The sequence below is a fragment of the Mus caroli genome, unplaced genomic scaffold (assembly GCF_978045245.1).
Source record: "Mus caroli unplaced genomic scaffold, Mus_caroli_1 scaffold_1, whole genome shotgun sequence".
In the NCBI taxonomy this organism is placed as follows: domain Eukaryota; kingdom Metazoa; phylum Chordata; class Mammalia; order Rodentia; family Muridae; genus Mus; species Mus caroli.
This window is the reverse complement of record NW_028227256.1, coordinates 186,567,701-186,586,005: the sequence shown is the minus strand read 5'-3', so window position 1 is coordinate 186,586,005 and position 18,305 is coordinate 186,567,701. Positions and strand designations below refer to the sequence as shown.

The following is an 18,305-nucleotide window of genomic DNA, read 5'->3' as shown; positions in this document are numbered from 1 at the left end:
GGCACAGAGTTGGGTGGGTGGTGAGTCTGGGAAGAGCTGGGGAAGAGAGGTTGAACATGATAAAAACACATTGTATGAATTTATCAAAGAACTAGTTAAAAAAAAAACCAGAAAATATCAATAAAACCAAGACAATCTAAATTACAAGCTTCTAAGAAGACTCTACCATAGAAGGAAATAAATCAACACATATACTGTAAACAGAATTCTGCTCTTTTTTTTTTTTTTTTTTTTTTTTTGGTTTTTCGAGACAGGGTTTCTCTGTGTAGCCCTGGCTGTCCTGGCACTCACTTTGTAGACCAGGCTGGCCTCGAACTCAGAAATCCGCCTGCCTCTGCCTCCCGAGTGCTGGGATTAAAGGCGTGCGCCACCACGCCCGGCTCAGAATTCTGCTCTTAAAGCTGACATATTGTTTGAAATTGACCAACTCTTTACACAACCAAGTTAAAAGAAAAAGCCAAGTTGGAAAGAAACAGCTAGAAAAATTACAAATAATTAGGAAACTTGCATTCCAAGTTAAAGGTTTTTCTCCAAGAAAAACTCAGGCAAGAGTGGGTTTGATCAGTAAATTCCACCAACATTTAAGAAGTATATAATAACGTCTTAGAGAATTTCTCTACAAAATAAAGAAAGGAGTAGCCTTCAAGCCATTCTATAGGGAGAAAATATGCAAGGCAGTCAAACAAGCTATAGGCATTGCCAGAAAAAAAGGCACAGCAGGAAGCAGTTCTGTGAGAGAGGCAGAAACATCTGCAGACTAAAGCCAGCAGCTCCCAGCAACATGTGAAACACTCCACAACCACACGGGGTTTAGCCAGAGAAAGCTGACTGCTTAATGTCTTCGCAATTAGCACATTCTTAATCACCCAAAAATGTAAAATGTGGGAAAATATGTAATTCACAATTTTATACATATTTATAACAATAAATAACTCTGAGAGAGTGAGTACCAAAAGATATAAAAGCTTTCTCTCTACATCTCATAGGTGGCAAAGAACATCCTTAGTGTTAAAAGACTGAAAGCTTTGTTTTGCAGATCCGTGTAGAATTCAGGAATCTAGGATACCATGCCCAAGGCTCATAATGAGTGTAGTAAGGTTGCTGAACACAGTTTTATTATATCAAAATCAATGGTGTTTCTACATGCCAATAATGAACAATTAAATTTTAATTTGCTTAAAGGAACATTAATAATGGCACCCCTAAAAGGAAACAATTAGGCTCAAATCTAATAAAACACCTTCACTGCTGTGTACTGAGCTCGATCAAATGTTGATGAGATGGATGTATCAAACACATAAGCAATTTACTTGCCTAACACTTGAAAGATTAGATACTACTGAGATACAAATTTTCTTCCAGTGGACTCACAGACTTAATGTAGTCCTCATTAAAACCACAGAGATTATTGTAGATGTTAGAAATTGTTTCCATTTATTTGTTTATTTATTTATTTATTTATTTATTTATTTATTTATTTATTTATTTATTATGTGTAAGTACACCGTAGCTGCCCTCAGACACAGCAGAAGAGAATATTACATCTCATTACGGATGGTTGTGAGCCACTTGCAGAAATTGTTTCCAAAATCTCTTTGGAAAAACAGAATTAAAAGAAAAAGCTAAAACAAGCTTTCAGAAAATCAAACAGAAGAGCCAGACTGTATGTTTTCATGGGTCACATGAGTCCGTAACAATCAGCATGGGGAAGCATGCTGCGGGTGAACTGATAGACATATTGATAAATTCAATAGAAGATTCAAAAGTGCTCTCTAGAATGTGCTCATATTCACTTTCACAGCATTCTAAAATATTCAGCAGGAAAAAATACTGTACACAAACTGTTGCAGCAACAAAATACTTAGTTAAAAAAAAACAACAGAAAATAAAAATAATACTAACCTTGTCCCACACACCAGTTTTAATTACAGATATAAATTCAAAATATAATCAGAAAACTGTTTTAGGAGAAGAAATATAGGAGGAATATAATTTGTATTTTTGAAGTTTTGGCTTTTTCCCTTGACCCAGGATCTCATACAGCCCAAGCTGGTCTTGAACTTGCTGTATAGCAGAGAAGTTCCCAAGCTCGAACACAGCAGAGCTCTTGTGTTAACACCAGAGGTAAAAGCCAGACCAAAAGAAAAGGCAAAGCCAGTGACTCTGACATTGAAGTCTTTCGCTTTGTAAAAACTACTATTAAGTGACTTGAGAAGATTCCTTACTGTGGCCTGGCATGGTGGCCCACACCTGTAATTCCAGCACTTGGGAGGCTGAGACAGGAGGATGAGAAGTTCAAGGTCTCCCTAGGTGTGGTGTTTTGAACAGACATGGCCCCTATAGGCTCACCACATATTTGAATACTTGATCACTTGGGAGTGGCGTACTTGACAGGGATTAGGAGATGTGGCCTTGTTGGAGGTGTCACTTGGAGGTGAGATTTGGGTTTTCAAATGCCCAAGCCAGGCTCAGTGTCTCTTTCTTTCTTCCTGCTGCCTGCTGATTAGATGTGGAACTGCAGCTACCTCCTCAGCATCTCGTGTGCCTGTCTGCTATCATGCTAATGATGATAATAGACAACCATCTGAAATTCTAAGCCAGCCTCAGTTAGATGCTTTCCTTTGTTATAATCGCCATGGCCATGATGTCTCTTCACAGCAATAGAACACCAACTAGACTAAGACACTATGCTACACACAGAAAGTTTGAAGCCAGTTGGGACCATAAGACTACATGAGACCTTGGTCTCAGAACAGAACAGAACAAAACCACCCTCCTCTTTCCCAAACTCTAAGACAAGCCATAGACTGGAGAAAACATTTCCTGCAAGATATTAGACAGAAATAATTTCCAAATATATATGTATATAACTATATGAAAAACTTGACAAATCTAATAAGAAAATAATGAATCCAATTAAACTAGCAATGGATTCACAAGGATTTCCATCAGTTAGGTAATTGACAAATAATGTAAGAAAAATAACTAGTCTCATCAAACATTAGGGAAATGCAAAGTAGAATTACAGTAATATATCACCTCATACCTATTAAGATAGTGGTAAATGAGAGAAGGACCCTGGAGTGGCTATTCCTGGTGTCAACCTGACTATATTTGGAATGATCTACCATCCAGAATTGGAAGGCTCACCAGTGACCCTAATCTGGAGGCTGGGAGATAGAAGTTTCTGACCTGGATCTTGGTATGGAGATCTTGAGGCATAGTGGCTATGGATTCCAGAAGATTAAGACAGAGAGATCTCCGAGTTCAAGGTCATCTGGGAACAAAGGTGTGGTGGCACACACCTTTAATCTGGGCTACACTTTCTGCTGGAGACCATATAAGGACATTGGAAGAAGGGAGTCTCACTCTCGCTCTTTCGCCTGCTTGCTGTGTGGGACTGAGCAGCTGCTAGATTCTTGGACTTCCATTCACAGCTACTACTGAACCATTGTTGGGCATTGGGCTGCAGACTGTAAGTCATCAATAAATTCCTTTACTATCTAGAGACTATCCATAAGTTCTGTGACTCTAGAGAACCCTGACTAATACAGACCCCATATACCAAAAATTTCTATTAAAAACATGAGACCTTCCCTCACATATTGGACAGAAGGAAAATATGCTGAGAATGCTTTGTGAAAGCGTTCGCTAGGCCACGAGACTCAGCAACCCACGACTCAGCAGCCATGTGACTCAGCAACCCACGACTCAGCGGCCATGTTACTCAGTGGCCTGTGACTCTTTCGTTACTTTTTCTCTTCAGCAATGTCCAGGCTATTCTCAATTGTATCTCTCAGTGCATCCAACTTTCCCAGCTTTCCCTTTTCTGTTCTTTCTTCCTGCATTTTCGGAAACAGCATCTCAGAGCTTCTCCCGAAGTTTCACCCTAGTGCTCACGCCTCCCAACACCTACAATGTTCCTTCTACCATCAATGACTCCTTTTATTTTTCTGGTATCCTGGTTTTTGTCTCCTTGACAGAGGCTTTCCTCTTCTTTTAGATCGTGTGTTTTCTGCACATACACCGTTTGTGTTTATCAAGTAATTTCCTGTGCTTATCTTGGTCCTTTTCCAACTTGAAGAGGGATGTGCCCACCCATATAAAGCTGGCTTGGAACTTCAGAAATTTCACGGGTGACTGATCAGCATGGTGTTCCTTCCCATTGGATACCTGAAGTACAAACTATTATTTATATCTTTTGGAAGGTCCCATATTCTATTATATGGAAGAATTTTATATTATGTGATTTATTGTTTTCCAGATAAAAATTAGCAGTTTCTTAAAAGAGGGCATTTCTGACTGACTACTTGACATAGAGAACAGAGCTAGAGAACATAGCCAAATTCTGTGTTCACACTGTAGTCTCGATCTCTGATTTTGCCTCACTGCATCGTCTCTGCTATTCTGTGCCTGGTGCCCCCAATTTGTAATATATACTACTAAGTTCCCCTAGCGATTAACTGACTAATCTCTTGATAGGTGGACTAGACCACGTAACAGAAGAGAAACACTTGGATATGTCTGCAGGGGGAGGGACCTTGGGTACCAGTCACTTTGTATGGTAGAGTTTTAGCTAGGTTTACTTTTGACCTTTGCTCTACCTACCCACCCCTCCACCATGACTCCCGTTTCTATATAATAAGCTTGTTTTGTATCATTATTTTGTCTCCAATGTACAACTTTACTAACCATTATAAACAATTTGCTTCTTCTATATAAGTTCTGCTTCCAAAGCTATGTTCAGCACTGGTTTGTGCTGGTGCCTCCTCTTTCACTTTGTATACTCTTGTGGTGCTGTGTCCTTTTGAAAGGTCTTGCATCAACTTCTTACATTGGGAAGAGTCAGTCTTGAGTTCCAGCCATTGTCCCTCTGTATCTATCAGTAGTGATCCCCATAAAGGACAAAATAAAATCACGGCACCCAAGACATACTCCTTTAGTTTCTTATAAATCTTAGAGACAACTTTTTGATGGGTGTAAATATAGTTTGAGGCACAGTTCTTTGCCATTCAGAGAGTGTAGTTATTTTCAGACTTTAAGAAGGGACTCAGTTCTATCCTGCAAGATTTCTTCTATTCCTTATAACCCTCAACAGAGCATGGGATTTTCTGCTGTATGGATGCCTTGCACAATGTCAATATTGACAGCATTTTCAATATTTCCATTTTGCAAATATTTAGTTTCCCACCCCTGCTATAGGATGGAACTTTGCAAATTTAAATTTTTATCTTTCCTTTGGAATTGTTTTTGCTTCCTATTTTATTTTAATCACAAATATATTTGATTAGACAATAAATAGAAGTCTCTAATGGCCAATGAACTTGTTACACAGCAAGCACCTAGTCCTGGTGTCAAAAATGGACGGGAAAGATAGTGTTAATTAGAACATCTAAAATTAGACAGCAGTGTTACAGGCTTTTTCTTTGAAAACACACTTAAGACAAGGCACATGTTAACACAAGTAGCTAGCGTCCAGTTACTGGTGTTTGCTAATTGTTAAATTTATGGTCTGCTAAATTCAATATAGTTTCATACTGATGGGAAAAAATACAAAATGAAAAACAAAACGAAAAACCAGAGTCATCCACCTGCTCTGGCTGAACCTTTCATCTTGGACGCGCACAGTGGTGGGCAGAGTGACGCTACATGTCTTTTGGTGAATGGCGATTTGTCTCATTAGGGTCAAAGCATGACAAGGGACCACACACATTTTCTTCTCCAGCCTCACAGAGTACAGAGGGATCGGCAACAACAACCTCACTTCTATACTTAGAAGGAACATTAAAAATTATTGCTATTAACAGTGGATTATTTATTATTATTATTATTGTTATTATTATTATTATTATTTTACATGTCATCCTTGTACGGAGCAATGCTTACAGTCTCTGTATCATTATAATTTTAATGTACATGCTGCCAAAATAATCACGACTATTTTGAGTTTGCTTGCTGAGACAGGGTCTTACTATGCAGCCCTGGCTCTCCTGGAACTTGCTTTGTAGACCAGGGTGGTCTACAAATTTATAAAGCCATATCTCCAACCCCCACTCTGAATTATTAAAGGACTCCCTTTCAATCTCTGGTAATTTCTTAGCAAGGAAAGACTAAAGAAAGAGATTCTACTCAGAACCTGGCAAAATCGTTAACAGCTATCCAATACTATTGGATCTACATTTTTAGCTTTAGAGTAATCTGAAATACATAAATCAAATATTTTCTAAGAGATTTCAGTCATAAAGTGTTAATTCTAATTAAAATTATATTTTGCTCCACAACAGAACTCATTAAAAGGGCACATTTAAATAGAGAGGCTCTCTTATATTTATCTGTTAATAGATGACTAAGCAAGGGGCATGGGACCAGGAAAACAGCTTTCAATGTTCTGATATGCATTATAGATTACGTGAGAAATATAAGAAATTTGATATGCACCCACGCTTACAGCAACTTTTAAGTGAGATTTTCATGGCTAGCCTGATTTCTTTGATATTTGCTTCCATTTCTTATGATCAAAGTTGTTTAGATTGACTGATAAAAAGCTAGGTACCTTGAAGTAATACTGCGGATTATAGGTATTGAAATGTCACTTGGAGTATCTTCCGCTGTGCTGACTTGGGTTCCATTGCTTTTCACGCAGGCGTCTTTTGTACAGACTTCCACCTGCAAAGATTAGTTTGGAAAGGAATAAATATGATCATCTTCAAAACAGAGCAATAACATCCTGTACCTACCTCCCCCCTCTTCATATGAATCTCTTCAAGCCCTCTATAACCTCATGAGGCTTAGTAAATATTCAATTTTTTTAAATGTGAATTGAGTCCAGTGGCATGAGCTCAAAACAGAATACAGAATTGGGCTCGAGACAATTGATTTAGTGATTAGCATGGCGATGTTCAGTCTCTGGTTCTAACCACTCACGAGGAGAAGGGCTTATTAATCTATTCGGAACAGTCTGAGAATGGGAGATGCGCAGGTGGTGATTCCCAAGCCTAATAGGTTGCCCCTGCACAGTGCTCTCCAGATCTATAACCACGTGGTGTAATGATGATATCTCCTGGAAGTCTTGACACCTTACAACAAATTGCCTAAATGCTAATATCTAATGGGAGAAAAATGAAGCCCAGGGAAACCTCCCAATGGGCCAAGCTATTTTATATCCATTTGTTCCAGCTGCAATAGTACTGTCCCCTTAATCACAGCAGAAAACCATCACTCACCCCTTAAATTCTGCTACCTAGTTAGAATAAAAAAACTGAGAGGGTGGAAGAATTTAGGGTTGGAAATGGGGCCCATCAAATATCAGTAACCCCAAAGGAGTGTTTCCAGTAGCTGGGAGGCAGAAGGAAAGGATGCACTGGGGAGAGCTGATGGAGTAGCCACCACATTCAGTGTTGTTCTACTTTCAATTAAAGGATTAAAGTCAACTGTATTTCTTTTAAAATGATTTATTTACTTTTAAAAATGTATATGTTTGAGTGTGTGTATGTGCAGCATGTGTTTACAAATTCCCTTGGAAGGCTGAAGGGGGTGGCAAATCCCTTGGAAGTTGGAAGCCACCTAATGTGGGAGTTATGACTGGAGTCTGGGTCTCCTACAAGAGCAGCAAGTGCTCTTAGCCACAGAGCCAGCTCTCTAGGCCTGAACTGTACTTTTTCTCGTACTAATTGACATTCAATGTCTTACATACAGAGGGAAAAGAATGCTACTTACTGACAGTTCCTAAATTCTGGGGCTGTAGTTTTAAGTCAATTAATCTTCAGTTCTTTACATCAGAACTTGGCCAATGAGATTCAGACTGTATTTAGTAGATATCATTTTGTTCCCAGCAGTGCCTTATCTAAACAGGAACTGGGCATTTATTTACTATAATGTATCAGCTGCGTTATAAACAGTTATAATATTGCCTTTTGTAGTAACAGTTCATTGAGTATAACAATCTCAAGGTCCTCCACTGTGATTAAATACAAATAAGGAGTAACTTTTAAGGTAGATTATCTTAAAATACAATGACATTAATTTTATGCACACTAGAAGATATCAGACTCTGGCACACAATGAGATTTACCCAAGAAATTCAATGAAACTCATCATACACAACATATTTCTGACTGGCTCTTGACCAAGTAGTTTAAGTGATCGTTCAGGTGTGTAAGGTGAGATATGCATTTCAATGTGCAGTTACACGTTTACCACATGCAGTGAGGCAGTCAGGGCGGGGAGTGGAGCTGTCTCCTTGTTTCTTCATGTTTGGATTTCTGAGCTCTTCCCTTCTAGCTGGTGATAAAATGGGATACCGCGGCATTAGCACCCATTGTGCTTAGTGGCACAGGAACTGTCCCCAGGGGTCAACCAGAAGGCCGAGAAATCAGGAAACGCAAACACTAGTCAGTTGTCTGGGACTTCTTCCAGGCTGCACTACATCCAACTGCTTTCCCCACTCAATATTATACATAATTTCATTCTAACTAATATAACATTACCAGTCTCTGCCTTGAGCGTATTTATAGTACTATATGCTATATAACATGTGAGTGAAATGTAAACATGAGGGTTTACCACATTTACTTGAAAAGGCCTTAAAGCCCAAGTTTTGAAATTGAAGTTATGATTCCCTTTCAGAAGGGTGACATGAATTAATTTATTCAACAAGACAGCTGGGTATTTGGTCAATTTTAAATCAATTGCTATCTTGTAGAAGAGGTTAACCTAAGGAAGTTCCATTCTAAATACTGGGCACAACTGTTCAGTGCCGATTTAAATGAAATTAAACATCAGAAGATGTCATGAAAGTCACACATATGTATGCCAAGTCTGATAACACACCAAGACGACAGCAACTCTGCCAACACAGAGATTGAGTGAGGAAAACAGAGGCTTCAGCCTTGGCCTTCTGTCTCTGTCTCAGTGACACAGGCTGGTGAAAATATGCTTTCCTCTGGTCACAACTGACCCATCCCAGAAATGTGAGTAAAGTTTCCATTTTACTAAAGGGGGCATGGCATGTGATTTTCTACCACAGCCCTTGTTCTATAGGCCAATGTTGAGTGGTACCTGTGCCCATAGCCCCAGTGTTCTCACCACTGCTCAGCTTGATATTCAAATAGTTTAATTAATTAATTACTTTTGGGGTGTGTGTGTGAGTGTGACTGTGTGTATACGTGTGTGTGTGTATGTGTGTGTGTGTGTAGATCAGAAGATGGTATCAAGATTTCTTAGAGCTGGAGTTGGAGAATATTTCAGGACACACGGATTATCATGTGGGTGCTAGGATCTAGCGGTAGCACAGCAGGAGCTCTTGACCACTTAACCACCTTTCCAGCTCAAGACTTTGGGGTTAGGTCAGGCAGTTGACCATCCTTCCTTCTCAGAGCTCAGCCCTGTCCTACCACAGGGACCCAACAAAGACCTCACAGTATGGCATCCATTGCTGTCCATGCCCTTTATTCACTAAGATGTAATTTTATGGGTTTAGGATTTGACCCATATGTAGACACCTTATGTGTGGACTCTTTCTAAGGAGTGTGACTGCAAACATGAGTCACTCCACATGTGCAAATGTAAGAGAATGGAACGGAATGCTAATGTAACTCACATAGCCTTTTGGGAATCAGAGTATAAAGAAAAAAAAAAAACAATTCATGAAGGTTTCTTTTTGTGTCTGTTTTTCTTTTGGTTGCTTATAAGCCAAGCCTGTTGTCCCAGTGCAGATGGTTGGAGGACTGTAGCCAAATTTTAATTAATTCTCGACTACATACACATTCACAGACACACTCACATACATGTACACATACTCACACACATGTACGCACACACACACACTCACACACATGCACACACACTCACATAATGCACAACACACCAAAAGTAATTAATTAAATAGTTAATTAATTAATTAATTAAAATACTGTAGATGTGCTTTCCTCCCAGACTTGGAAAAAACTTACACGTGACATGGGCAGACACAGCACCAGTGACAAAATGTTTCTGGGGTCAAATAAAATTCCAACACTTAATGCCTTTTTGAAATTATTCATGAACTGCTCATGAATTTTAGAAGTTGCATAGATTATTTAAAGATTTACTAAATTGCAGCCTTTTTTTTTTTTTGAATGCCGAGCCCCTGCAATCTTTCCATCACTTGTTTCTTCCCTTGGCCTTATTATCTCCTGTCTCTGCCATTCAGAAGATTCTCAGTTCCTCCAGGGTGACTCTGTATCTCCCACAGGGTAGTGCTCTGGTATTTCTCCTGGTTTAGACTCAGTAGACCCTGAAGAGATCCACAAGCTTTAGGTAGACAAAGTGCTCTCTGAACTCTGTGGTATGATTTGCCACGTAGTGTAAGGGTGTAAGAGTCCTTCAAGGAAGGGAAGCATGGACTGAAGATTCTTCCAGATTCCCAAAGACAATTTTTTAAGGAATTTTTTATTAGATATTTTCTCCATTTACACTTCAAATGCTATCCCCAAAGCCCCCTATACCCTCCACCCACCCAAAGACAATTTTAATGCAGCCATGAGGAATGGGGTCAGTTCTTCTCATCTGCTGGGAAAATCCTTTTTGTTCATTTGGTTGTCTTTGGTTTTTTGTTTTGTTTTGTTTTGATTTTTCTTTCACTGGCTGCTTTTCATGTTTTCCTGTTGCATTTGAACTCAGGGATGCTAGTGGAGCACAGACGATTTCACATCATCCATGCCATGCCCTTAAGAAGGAACAGCAGACAGCCAGGATAGCCATCGAGCAATGCTATTTCCCTGAGTAAGTGGCAGAAAAAGAAGAACAGAGAGAAAAATCTCTACATCAACAAGTGAATTCTAGTTTTGACATGAAAGAAAGGTAGGGGAAGAAGAAAAACTGGAAAGACTGTTTTGGTAATGATGTGGTTGACTTCCTTTTATCAACTGGCTCTTTGTCACCTCTCTCATCAGCACTGGCTCCATCTTAGCCAGGAGCCCTTCTCTAGGGCTTCAAGTCTATGCATCCTCACAGCAAACAGCTTTCATTCCGGTCAATTTCCTTCTTTTCTCTTCCCTTTCCCATCGAATAAACAATAATCTGTAGCCAGGACAAAAGGCCTCCACTCAGAGGCATCGCTCGGCATGTTTTATTTAACACATCCATGAGCTTAACCATCCAAAAAGAAACAAAACAATGGTCTGACCTGAATGTCATAGATAGTGAAGGGAGACAGGTCTTCCAGAACAAACGACCCGGGCGCATCCGTTCCAGTCTTGTAGAGCTTATTATTTACATAGACAGAAGACTCGGTGACAACGGCATTTGGGTTTGAAGGAGATGTCCAGATGACACGTACAGCTGTACTGTTGATGATGACAACCTCTGGGGGAAGCATGCCCCGAGGCTCTAGAATTAAAGGAAAGAACGGAATAAGCTCCAGCTGTCTCAGCAAAAGCACTTGTTAGACTAAACGCAGATTGGTACAGAGGCTTAGCAAAGGGCCCTTTGCTTATCTGCTCTCCTACGATGAAGTTGTCACAGTCTGAAGTCCTCTGCAAATTGGCTTATTAGACTCTCAGTCAGAAACCAAAAGGAATTGGTGGCAAAATGTTTCATACCACCAGCCTAGTGCTAATCTTCAATGCTATGCGGCCAGTGGGATCCAAATGATGAATCACCCACCCATCTGCACCTCTAACGGCTGTCGTCTAGTATTTGTCTGTTTTCAACCCTTCTCTTTATATCTCCTTGGTGGTGGTGGTAGGGGGGTTGCTCCTCAAGCCAAACAAAGTAAAATAAAATAAAATAAAATAAAATAACATTCAAGTACATAGAAGCTGCTGGGATGTAAAAAAAAAAAAAAAAATCATTCGCTGTTACTAGCTTGTAACTCAAGCGATATGAAGCAATAATGCAATATTGTCATTATGTAAATGATTTTGAGTGTTGATTACCATAGGTAATGATGAAATCTAACATTAGAAAAAAAATCTTGCTTAGCGTTAAATTACACAATTATTCAAGCATGTCAGAAATAACTATGCCAAAGCCTATTTTTATCATAAGAACTCATCTTAACTAGTTGAAAAATCGTCCTTGTGATTCATCCTATTTTATAAACAAAAGGTGCCGACCTTTGGCATCACAAAGGGAAATGGGTCCCATACTTAAAGAGTTCTGCTAATGGCCTGGAACACTTGCTTGGGAGGTAACGATATTATAATGTTTATAATGAGACCATATAAAGCCAGAAAGATTAGGAAGACCATTCCAGACTCATTTCCGACTCACAAGTTGATTCTCTGGCTTCCTCTCCCTCGCTAACGGGCTTAGAAACCGAGACATGAAATTCTTCTTCTTCGAGGCCGAGCTTCAGCCTACTGTTTTTTTTGGTGACTCGGGAAGGGCTCTCCCTGAGCTTGGGTGTCAATTTGAAATGCACCATGCTTTTGAGGACTAATCTTAGGAAAAATGTTGCTAAATATTGATGTGAATGACTCCCAACTAAGCCTGCACTGCAATGAACTAGGGGAAACTGGCCTCATGGCTGATTATTTTGGATCCAAGCTGGTGTTTCAAGGGTGCTGGTCTATTCATCTGTCCCTTTGAGACAAGGGGCACCTAAGCATTTTGGTTCCTACCCCTTCCTTTCAGCATCAGGAGTTTTATAAAGGAAGGATGACTGATGTAAGCTCCAGAAAGAATCCATCAATATCACTGGCATGTCTGAAGCCAAGAGGCCCTTGAAAGCTTCACTCACCCTCCTCCCACGTGGTCACACGCACCACTGTGCTGTTGATTGCATGGACTCCATTGAAAACCAAGAGGAAAATCTGGTACTCCACGTTTGGAGATAACTGACCAATGATGTGAAAGTCTACATCGGGGAAGATTTTCAGAGATTCCTCTGAGGTCCCAGAACTCCAAAACAGTGTGTAATATTCCACATCACCTTGTAGATCTTGAACTGCTATTAACAGAAAAATACAGAACATGTCAGGTAGAAAGGGCAGAAGAAATTCTCTCAACTGTCTCTAGAATGAGAGAGAAGCAAGATGGTAGAGTTTCAGTTTTATAAAATGTGTTGGAACCTTCTTTGGGGGTGAAACTGGTAGAGTTAGATTTTACTCTTAAACAAATTCTAGTTTTCTCTTCACTCTATAATTAAATGGGAAGTAATATTAAGCAATGCATACTTTAATTTTTCCTTCAAATATTCTAACTATGCTATTTACAGTTATTCAATGAACCTTCTAGATATCCACATAACTATTTACAAATCTATGTGCAACAGAAAGGGACACATTGAGGAGGATTTATGTCGTAATTATCAAAGATTGCTTTACATTAACACTGTGGGGCTCATGCATAAAAGGCAAGTTTTAATGTTGATTTTTCTCCCCTAATCAGGATACTTCTTTTGCCTTATCTCTAGCAGTATTTTAAAAGGATGGGGGCGCCAGTGTGGCTGGAAGGGTTTAGGTCAGAAGATTTTGTAATTAAGTTGGCAAACCCTGGTGGTTGAGTGGTTTCTTCCCTCTGATGCTTCCAACTCTACCCACGCCATTCCTACTTCCTACATGATAATATCGGTCACGTCCAGGGAAGCCACGTGGATTGTCTATGAAAGAGCTCCTTTTCTCATTAGAAATAGTTTTCACTGGCTTTTGGGAACATCACTCTCTCATCTGTGGCCATTCCACAGCACAGGAGATGTGTTGCACGTCAAGTTGGTGCTCTTTGATACCTCAAGCCATCAGGCTACTCTGAAGGTTAAACCTTTACAACATGAAGTGAATATTTCCAGACGACTTCCTGGAGAGACATAACACAGACACGTCTGCTCACCCCCGGAAGGGAGCCCACCAGCAAACACCAAAGTGTCAAGTGTAGTAAGGCCTGATTGGGTGAACCAGTGCTTTCTTCTTCTGGGTCACTAATGGGAGTATGGGTGAGAGGTCACTGATAAGGAACGTGGGTAATTTAAAAGCACCTGCATCGCTGGAAATCCTACCACAGGATGGCTGGTGGAGGCCAAAGCCAGCAACCCTGCGGCTGTTCTTGCAGCTTGCAGGCTGCACCACTATCTGAACCCGTCTTCCTGTTCACAATTCGGCTGGCAAGCATCCCCAAGCCCAGCAACCGTATACTCCTTCTGCACTGTTGGGGTGGGGGTGGGGTCTCCAGAATCTTCCAATCACCCAGAGCACCTGACTTTCTATTTACACCCGTCTGCTGGGTTTCTTCTCATTCCGAGAGGAGATGTTCCAAGTTGGAGAGAATGTTACAATTAGGTGGAATATGCCAAGCAGCACAAAGGTAATACATTTTACTTATGTTATAGTTCCTTAGGAGCACACTTAGATTCATAGATTACACGTTTTGGAACTGACATTGGGAGTTTAAGAGCCAAGATATTATGTCAGGGTCTGAGGAAAACCTCTTTACCTGCCATTCTTAGCCTGGTTCCATTTGTTTACCCACTTGACACAGAATACAAGCTACTTGCTGCCACAGGGATGAGAGAAAAGGTGGTGGCTTAGTCCTGAGGCAGATCCCTTTGGAATGATATTCTTTCTGGACCAGAAACAGGCAGTGTACCTAGACAGCAAGAGGCACCTTTCTGTCTTGTTCCGCCATTTGACAAACCTGAAGACATTACACTGTAGAGTCCCTACAGGGGCAAACAACATGGACATTTTGTGTTGCTAGTCCCCACCACAGAGATGTTCTGAGAGGCCTAAGACATAGTCTGTTTGCATTGCTCACACCACTGTGCCTCTTCCTAGTTAGTGAGCCATTTAAGAGACAAAAGAGCCACAAATTAGGGTCTTCTATAAATATTATAGTGACCTTATCTCCTCTCTGAGAGACGCAGAGTTTTAACTGAGTTAGTTCAGAAGAGAAAGCTGGTAATTGTTCCTAAGCAACACTCACCTTTTCTGTCTATTGGTTAAAGTGGCTTCAATATAATTTTTCTTTCCTAAAATAGGAAATTGTCTTATATGGATTCTTCATTTTATAAGACAAGGGAAATGCTGTCTAGAAGATTCTTCCCTTTCATAAGAAGGAGATGGAGGTTTTATAAAACATTTGAATAATGTTCTTCAAAAGTAATACAAAAGGACATGTCTTTATGAAAATAAACTATGAGGCATATGAGAATAAGTGCTTGGAATTATGAAGAGGTTGATATGGGATGTTGTAGAGATCTCCCTTGGATATGAAAAAGAAGCAAACAAAAAACCCTGAGAAGAATTAAAGTATGCATTGAAGGAAGAAAATCTGCAGAATTTCAAATACCCAACACCAAAGAGTAAACAAAAATGTACTTTCCAAAGTGGTAACAAGGTACAAACAACAGCAGTATCTGCCTGCAAGACAGACTCGGGCAAGAGTAGCTTGTATGGTATAGGAGTAATCAGCCCCTTTTAAGAAATTGGATTTAAAGCCCTCTCCATCAGGTGGAATCTATGCCTGACACTTCTAAAGTGACCAAGAACTTGAAACTAGATAAGTCATGGGCCTATTAGTCTGCTCCAGGAACATAGCAATGGAATGACTCCTGAAGATGTTCTGCTATATTCATAGATCCGTGCCTAGCCCAACACCCAGAGAAGCTTCCTCTGGCAGTAGTTAACAGAGACTTGCAGTGGGACAATGTGCAGAAAGATTTTGGGAGTCCTGAGCTTTAATTGGGATGTCTTTATCAACCTCTGCACTCAAGGCTCAGGGATATTTGTGGAAGAGGAGGCAGGAGGACTGTAAGAGCCAGAGGTGGTGGATGACTCCAAGGAAACAGAGTGTTCTTAGACACAATGGGGCTGATACAATGTGAACTCTGAGACTGAGGAAGGCAAGACAAGCACAGGTTCAAAGCAGACAACATTGTAGCGAGGAGGAGGAGAAAGGATGCAAGTCTCATCCCACAGGAAGCTCTACTTACAATTGCTACATTCTAGTGAGGGAACTGTCACTTCCTGCCAATGGAGTGTCATGTCATTGGGTATATCAATCACACTCCAGGGCAGGCCCCACATCCAGGAGTATGTGGTTGGCCAACACAAAATAAATTCCATGATGGTTTTTTGTTGTTGTTGTTTTGGTTATTTGTGTCTTACTGTTCTATCTTGTGTGTGTGTGTGTGTGTGTGTGTGTGTTATTCGTTTGTCTTGACTTTTTTTATATACTTTTATTTTTAGAGAGAAAGAATGTGAATTTGGGTGGGTAGGGATGTGTGGGATCTCTCTGTGAGGAGTTGGGGAAAGACAAAGATTATGATTAAAATATATTTTATGAAAGTTTTAAATAATAAAAATAACTAGAGAGACAAACTTAAAGGAAGGACTCATTTCTTTTGAGTCAGTGTTAGAGGATTAAGGCCAGAGATGTCTGACTCCATTCCTGTGGCCCATGGTCAGGCTGACCTGTGTGTGCGAATGAGAAGGAAGGACAGAAAGCAGAGACCTGAAAGGTGCTGCCATGTCAGAACCTTCATACACTGCAGCAAACAATCGTGGTTATATTACTTAAGCCTTCCCCCAATGAAGAGATTCGTATAAGGAGAATATAATACATCTTACCTATTGCTTTGACAAAATACAATGTGTTTAATTGGGCTCACATTGCCAGAGGCTTAGAATGTGTGACTCTCATGGTGAGGAGCATGGCTGCAAGCAGGCAGGCACAGTGCTGCAGCAGTAGCTGAGAGCTTGCATTTTATCCACAAGATGGAAGGAGAGAAAGAGACAAAGTCTAGGCCTGGTGTGGGCTTTTGAGACCTCAAAACCCGTCCCCAGTGACACACTTCTTTCAATAAAACCACATCTCCCAATCCTTCCCAAACAGGCTCACCAAATGGGGACTATGCATTTGAACATATGAGCCTATGGACTCATGCACACTACCACATTGTCTGACCCAGATTATTGACAATATATCTAAATGTAGGTGTATCATGGTCTACTCTGGCTAAAGCAAACTAAAAGTTAAGAATTATCTACAAAGTAGGATACGCTCATTGTGTTCCTTGTTGCTGGGATAGAACTCCCAAAGGCAGCAACCTCTGGGAGTGTTCATTTAGATCCAGTGTTTCAGAGGGTTCAGTCCATCCCAATGGGAAAGGCAGAGAAATGTAATGGAGGCTCTATTTTGGTGTATTAAGAAGTAGACAATGGGGCATATAAAGTTTGTGTGTCCAATGGGCCTCTCTTTCCAGTGATGGCCGACTAGGCCATCTTTTGATACATATGCAGCTATAGTCAACAGCTCCGGGGTACTGGTCAGTTCAGAATGTTGTTCCACCTATAGGGTTGCAGATCCCTTTAGCTCCTTGGGTACTTTCTCTAGCTCCTCCATTGGGAGCCCTGTGATCCATCCAATAGCTGACTGTGAGCATCCACTTCTGTGTTTGCTAGGCCCCGGCATAAACTTTATATGCTCCAGTACAGGGGAACGCCAGGGCCAAAAAATAGGAATGGGTGGGTAGGGAAGTGGGGGGGGAGGGTATGGGGGACTTTTGGGAGAGCATTGGAAATGTAATTGAGGAAAATACGTAATAAAAAAATATTAAAAAAAAAAGAAGTAGACAATGGGACAGGAGATGGAGACTGGGCTATAACCTTCGTAGTGAAGGCCCGAGGTCCCAAAAGTTCCACAACCTTCTAGAACAGCACCACCAATTGGGAACTAAGTGTTCAAATAAAGGAGCCCATGGGGAGAGTCCACATCCAAAGCATAGCAGACGGGGAATGAATCAGACAAGCCTCAGAAGGCTCAGCTAAAGAATTAGATGTTTGTGGGAATAGCATATCATCAGCATGTCTTGAGGGAAAATAACAGCTCTAAGAACTTTACATACATCTAAATGACTGCTTATGTGCAAGAAAGGCAAAGCTATTACTGTACTGAGGGAAGTAGAATGTAAAAGACGGCAGAACTACTATCTTACTCAGCAAAAATTAACACACAGTTACCTTAAAAAAATAGCTTCCATGATGATCTGATGAGATGTCTCAGAGGGGAAAGAGAAGCCTGACCACCTGAGGTAAACCCTGGAAGCCATGGTGGGACGAGAGTAAACTCTCAAGTTGTTTCTCCTCTGACCTCATCTAAGAACTCAGGCATGCTCACACACACACACACACACACACACACACACACACACACACACACACACACACACACACAAACCCAACACTCACAACAATAGTAAAATAAGCAAATGAACGTTCTTGATAAAAGGTGAACCGAAACCCAGAATTTAGGACTGAGAAAATTTAAGGACTGATCCTAAGTACTGGAGCCATTTTGAGAAAGGAGTTGTGTATAATATTATATAATAA

At 40.5% G+C, this 18,305-nt stretch overlaps 1 protein-coding gene and 1 non-coding gene across 2 annotated transcripts in view; both read right to left on the bottom strand.

Annotated features, from left to right (window-relative positions):
- Ush2a (usherin) overlaps positions 1-18,305 on the bottom strand; it is a 680,823-nt gene that overhangs the window by 193,654 nt on the left and 468,864 nt on the right. Inside the window, exons 44-46 of the mRNA XM_085835345.1 lie at positions 12,722-12,931; positions 11,165-11,367; positions 6,554-6,666 (exon numbers count right to left, since the gene is read on the bottom strand). Of these exons, the coding sequence (XP_085691471.1) occupies positions 6,554-6,666; positions 11,165-11,367; positions 12,722-12,931 (526 nt within the window). The remainder of the gene's footprint in view (positions 1-6,553; positions 6,667-11,164; positions 11,368-12,721; positions 12,932-18,305) is intronic.
- LOC147006295 (U6 spliceosomal RNA) lies at positions 5,830-5,935 on the bottom strand. Its single transcript, XR_015048875.1, has one exon. It is a non-coding gene; the product is annotated as a U6 spliceosomal RNA (small nuclear RNA).